This window comes from Eleginops maclovinus, chromosome 7 (assembly GCF_036324505.1).
Source record: "Eleginops maclovinus isolate JMC-PN-2008 ecotype Puerto Natales chromosome 7, JC_Emac_rtc_rv5, whole genome shotgun sequence".
NCBI classification, from domain to species: Eukaryota; Metazoa; Chordata; class Actinopteri; order Perciformes; family Eleginopidae; genus Eleginops; species Eleginops maclovinus.
The window spans coordinates 13,497,887-13,503,429 of record NC_086355.1 but is presented as its reverse complement, the minus strand read 5'-3'; the positions used below and the strand labels follow the sequence as shown (position 1 = coordinate 13,503,429).

General features: G+C 37.6%; 1 protein-coding gene across 1 annotated transcript; it reads left to right on the top strand.

Moving 5' to 3' along the window:
• Positions 1-1,569: 1,569 nt before the first annotated feature.
• On the top strand, positions 1,570-5,535 carry slc38a11 (solute carrier family 38 member 11). Its single transcript, XM_063887243.1, has 12 exons — positions 1,570-1,790; positions 1,886-2,006; positions 2,404-2,478; positions 2,568-2,702; positions 2,841-2,906; positions 2,999-3,105; positions 3,184-3,263; positions 3,412-3,482; positions 3,992-4,153; positions 4,259-4,371; positions 4,648-4,779; positions 4,879-5,535. Exons 1-12 carry the CDS (start codon positions 1,779-1,781, stop codon positions 5,116-5,118), a joined length of 1,314 nt encoding a protein of 437 aa, XP_063743313.1. The 5' UTR covers positions 1,570-1,778; the 3' UTR covers positions 5,119-5,535.
• Positions 5,536-5,543: the final 8 nt, after the last annotated feature.

Below are 5,543 nucleotides of genomic sequence, written 5' to 3'. Positions count from 1 at the left end.
TATATTGGACTGGTGCTTCCGGATGTTCCTGGGTACCAAGTGAGGCCAGAGCTGACTGAATGGTAATGGGATGATATTGTGGTGGACATTATCATGCGTAATTGTCAGGAATAGAGATGTGTGTAATACATCGGAAGCTTAAAGCAAAACCACACAACTATAATGCTGTAAAACATTCTGTGTGCATGTATGTGTGTGTGGAGGAGGGAGTCAGAAGTAGGAGTCTACAGTATTTAGGCAAGTATTAAATCATAAACCAAGTGTTTGAGTTATAACTCTTTTTCTTTTTTTGTTAGAGATGGATGGTTGACGTTACTATGAGTATGTTGCCACCTGGCGGACACATAAAGCATTGTCAGAACTTTGAATTGTTGTAACAGTATACCTGAAATATGATGCGAACCTATATGCAGTCTACTGTATATGTGGCCTAAACAATATACATGTTTACAATTAAAAAAATAAAAGCAGAAAGGAAATTCATATTCATAATTCCGTAAAAGATTATGTAAACTGGTACCATAAATTAAAACAACAAAAACAGAATCAGAAGCACACTTAAATAGCTGTAAATCTGTAATAAAGGATATGTAATGAGCACTTTTTATATCATTAGCCTGTAAACAGTGTGTGTAAACAGAGGTATCTTGCTTATTCTGTTATGTTCATGTTTGGAAAATAATTATAAAAATATATATATTTATATATTTTATTCCAGCACTTTCTCTGCCAAGTTAGGGTCACAAAAAGAACCTCGAAACTCAATTGATTTGATCTTCCAACAAAAATGTACCGCTCTCTACATTAAAGACTGTTTTTTCCCGTACGTTTTATTTAAAATTCCTCACTTATTCTTTAATTGTTTCCGTCACTGAACAAAGGGTTCTTTTCAACAGTCAGCTTCACAGTAAAATCCTTAAATCCTTTAATTCCCAATTTCCATGCTCGTGTCAATACGTATTTTGGCATCAAGTGTCAAAGTGCAAACCGTTTTTCAGCATTTCGTTGAATTAACACCTGTCTGCTGCAGGGTTGTAAGCCTTTGTCTCAAAAGTCAATATTAACCCAGCACTGATTTGCATTACATTGCAACATGCTCAAAGGTTTCACTCAGCCAGGGGTTAAATTATGAGTTGTGAGGAGGGGGTTTAGGTATAGTTGGGGTGGTTTTTGTACGTGGATGAGGGCCGAAATTTCTGAAAATATATGTTAAATAAGTAATAAAGTCTTACAATTGCCAGCTACCACTAAGAGGAAAGAGGAAGATTTAATTGTGTGTACTTGTACCTTATTATCTTAGAATCTGGCTGAAGCAAATATTTGAATACATTCGATGGAGGGGGGAAGTTAACCTTCGTAAATTACTGGGAAGTACCTAAATAAAATCATACGACTCCCCAAATAATTACACGAGTAGCCTATAGTAGTAGCAAATATTTGTTGTGTTGTTTCACAGTGAAATTATTGCATACACATAAACACATCGTTGTGTTTTCATTAATGGGGCTTTTATCTGTTTCCTAGATGATCACATATGTGTGTGTTTGAAGTGTGTGGCTGAGGCCCAATTTCACCCCCAAAGAGTCAATGTCCACCAGGGGCGCTGTAGACAAGATTTAAAACTTTCTTGGACGAGGTTAGTTAAGTACAATTGTCAGACTTTATTTTGTATTTTAACTACACCTCGGTCAGCCGCAAACAAATATGTGATAGTGACATACGGAGGAGACTTTGACAGAGAGTAATTAAACTACATCAGCGACCAACAGTTGCTCAAGATGACTCAGCAGGTAAGAGATGCTAGTGTTGACGGACACGAGCAACAGTTTGTTTATGTTGTCGGTGACCATGATTTACTGCTCTGCTCTTTGTTGAACTTTTCTAGCTCAACAATGAAGAAGGGACCACATTGATAACTTCTCAAAAGGCAGCCGGAGAGCCAAGAAGTTCAATGATATCTGCGTCTTTTAATTTCATCAATTCCATTATAGGATCTGGAATAATTGGTAAATACTCACCCCATAATTCAAGTAGCCTGTTTTGCCTAACAAAACCTAATAACGTAATTATATGCAATCGACTATATGGATTATAAAGTAGCTTTCACACTTTAAATACTGATACGATTCAATTAACTAGTTCAATAACATTTGTTTTCACACATTCGAGCCCTGCAGTGGTAAACCCACGTATCATATGACTGGCGCCCTGTTCAACCCCCCTCTTCTCCCCTTTAACTCTTTCATCCTCAAAAAAATCCTTAGTCACGATGCAGTATTGCAAAGAAACACACATGATCTGCATGACATGTTTGATTGTAACACTTTTTGTTTAAACTATTTGATTCAAGCTATTCAGCTGCAACCTGTCCATACATTACACTTTAATTGTTGTTTTTAACAGGTTTACCATATGCATTGAACCAGGCAGGGCTCCCCCTTGGCCTGCTGCTGCTGGTAGTTGTGGCATTTATCACAGGTGGATATATATTAAATTGCTCTTGATAGAGACATACATTTATCAAATGAGCATACTACTTCTAACATTATGCTCGCATTTCATGGCAGACTATTCAATCATCTTGCTGATTAAAGGAGGCAACCTGTCAGGGACAAACAGTTATCAGTCACTAGTGCAAAGCACCTTTGGTTTCCCAGGATTTGTGATTTTATCTGGCCTGCAGTTCCTGTATCCTTTCATTGGTGAGTTGCTTGTAATTTTAAGTGGTCTATATTAAATGTATTATTTATTTATTATTTTTCTTTGGACTTTTGGTTCAGTTGAAATAATAATGCAAATATGAACAACAGAATGATGCTCCACATTTGTTACTTCCTCAGCAATGGTTAGCTACAACATCACAACTGGAGACACACTGACCAAAGTATTTCAGAGGATACCAGGAGGTATGCTGCATACATTTTATTCCAACTACTTTGAAGCATCTACAGTGAATTTGAAAACATCATGTCTATATTTGTATATGTTGTGTTTGCAGTTGGTCCAGATCACATACTTGCAGAGCGTCACTTTGCGATCTTGCTATCAACCATTGCTTTTACACTGCCTCTGTCGCTTTATCGAAACATTGAGAAACTGGGAAAGGTAAATCTGAGTATCACACAGCTGTCAGTGTCATGGAGTGATTACAGCTGCCTGTAAAATATTCATGTGTGTTACCAGGTGTCCTTCATGTCAATGGTTCTGACATTTACCATCCTCATCATTGTAATCATCAGAGCAGCTACCCTGGGACCCCAAATGTATGAATGAATATTCTGCAAATTGCTTAACCATAGTTATTTCTAATTGACATGTTGTGTGAGCCATGGGGTTATTTTTTTAATGAGTTCGAACATAATCATGTTTTAATGCGTTCTTTGATTACAAAATATGAATATCACTCTTTAGCCCCCCTACAGAGAATGCATGGTCATTTGCAAGGTGGAATGCAGTTCAGGCAGTTGGTGTGATGTCCTTTGGTGAGTTTGTCTGAGAATTACCCTTGAACAACCCATACATACAATTTAGGATTATAATCTTGTTCCCAGCTGTTTTAGAGATAAGAACTTTCCAATGTCTACAGCCAGCACCAAAGGCCTGACAAAGACCCTGATGAATCAAGTGAAACATCTAGCAGGCTAAAATGCATTTTTCTAAGGAATTGTTGGAGACTGAAACAGAGCTAAACAAACACGACACTATTGGATTTCTATTTATTAGAAGGTTGAAAACCTGATTCCAAGAAGACAATTGTTTGCTAACATGTTAGCCATAACAACTGAGAAGATTGTACAGCTGTTTCAGTTAGCTTGTTTCCGAGTTTTTCTGCACCCTAATGCAAATACATAGTTCAAAGGAGCTTTAATTGACAAAGCCGTCAACTTTAATGTATCATTTTGCCAAAACTGTGGTAATCAGCTATACTTTTTCAGTGTTTTTATTCTGTGTGTTAATGGTGTTCTGATGTTCTGCCTGTGTGTGTCTTTAGCCTTTATATGCCACCACAACAGCTTTCTTATCTACGGTTCTCTGGAGCAGCCCACGCTAGCTAACTGGTCCCGGATCACTCACATGTCTGTAGGCTCCGCACTAATAATCAGTGCTGCATTTGCTGTTGCTGGCTATACCACCTTTACCGGCTACACACAAGGTATCAATATATGATCAATAATAATTGTGATAATTACAAGCCAGTAATTTAATTTGAACATCACATCAAATGTACTTTTCAGCTCATTCCTCCACCTCTTTTCAGGAGACATATTTGAGAACTACTGCAGAAATGATAACCTGGCAACATTTGGTCGCTTCTGTTTTGGCTTCAGCATAATAACCACATTTCCACTGGAGTGTTTTGTTACACGAGAGGTAAGTGATACTTTCTCATATGGCAACCTTAGAATTTAACAGTTAAATGTTTACATATGTGAGGGAAAGTGGTATTCTGAGGGTTTGCGCCAACGACGTGGCTTTGTGACTAAGTCACTAAAAGAAAGGTATGACCAGCACACAATATCTGAGTGCTTAAAAGAACATCTGCTGAAAAGACATGTAACTAGGTGTTTCTCAACAGCAAAATAATTTATGAAATACATGACATTTGTTTACTTTAGAACCTTCTCTCTCTCTTGTTTGTCATTTCAGGTGTTATCCAATGCCATTTTCAGAAGGGATCTGTCCAAATTAGAACATGTGGCAATAACAGTGCTCATAGTTGGAGCCTGTGCATGTCTATCTTTGGCTTTTGACTGTCTGGGATTTGTTTTGGAGCTGAATGTAAGTGATATCAACTTCATCAGTCTGCACCAATCTTTGTTTCATGGATGAGTGTTTTTTTTTTTTTTTACATTAACAGTGTTCTCTTCTACCATCCAGGGTGTTCTGAGCGCCACGCCTCTGATCTTCATCATACCATCTGCGTGCTTCCTCAAACTTTCCCCTGGCCGCTGGTTCCAGGGGGAAAACTTGATACCCACCATCATGATAGCAATTGGCTTGTTTGTAATGATCACAGGTTTGACCATGACAGGCCTCTACCCTCAAACATGTTCACACGGCGTGGAAATGTTCTACTGTGCAGACGCAAATGTCTCTGTCACGGCACCACCTGTGTAAATCTACCTAATGTACCTAAAACATTTTGTTGATAAAAAATATATGTATCTTTATGTATTTGATCTGGAGTGCTTTTTCATGATTTGGGCACATTTTCCTTAATTCTACTCAAGGGAATAAAGCGGCATGCAATTTCATTTATTTGCTTATTTCATATTTTAGCAGTTTATCAGGATTTTGGATGGAGATGTTCAACATTCAAATAATGGGTGTAATGTTGAGATGTCCATATACTTTGGTCATATTTTATACTTGATCTGTTTAGTCTTTCACTTTTGAATTATAGTCTCTGTTTTGATGTTTATGATTCAGGATTTTTTGGTTCACTCAGAAGTAGAAGTGGTCGTTACCATATCCAGCCACACGATGTCACTGTGGACAAATAAAGCATACATTTGCAGGAAGTACAAAACAACAACGCTGAT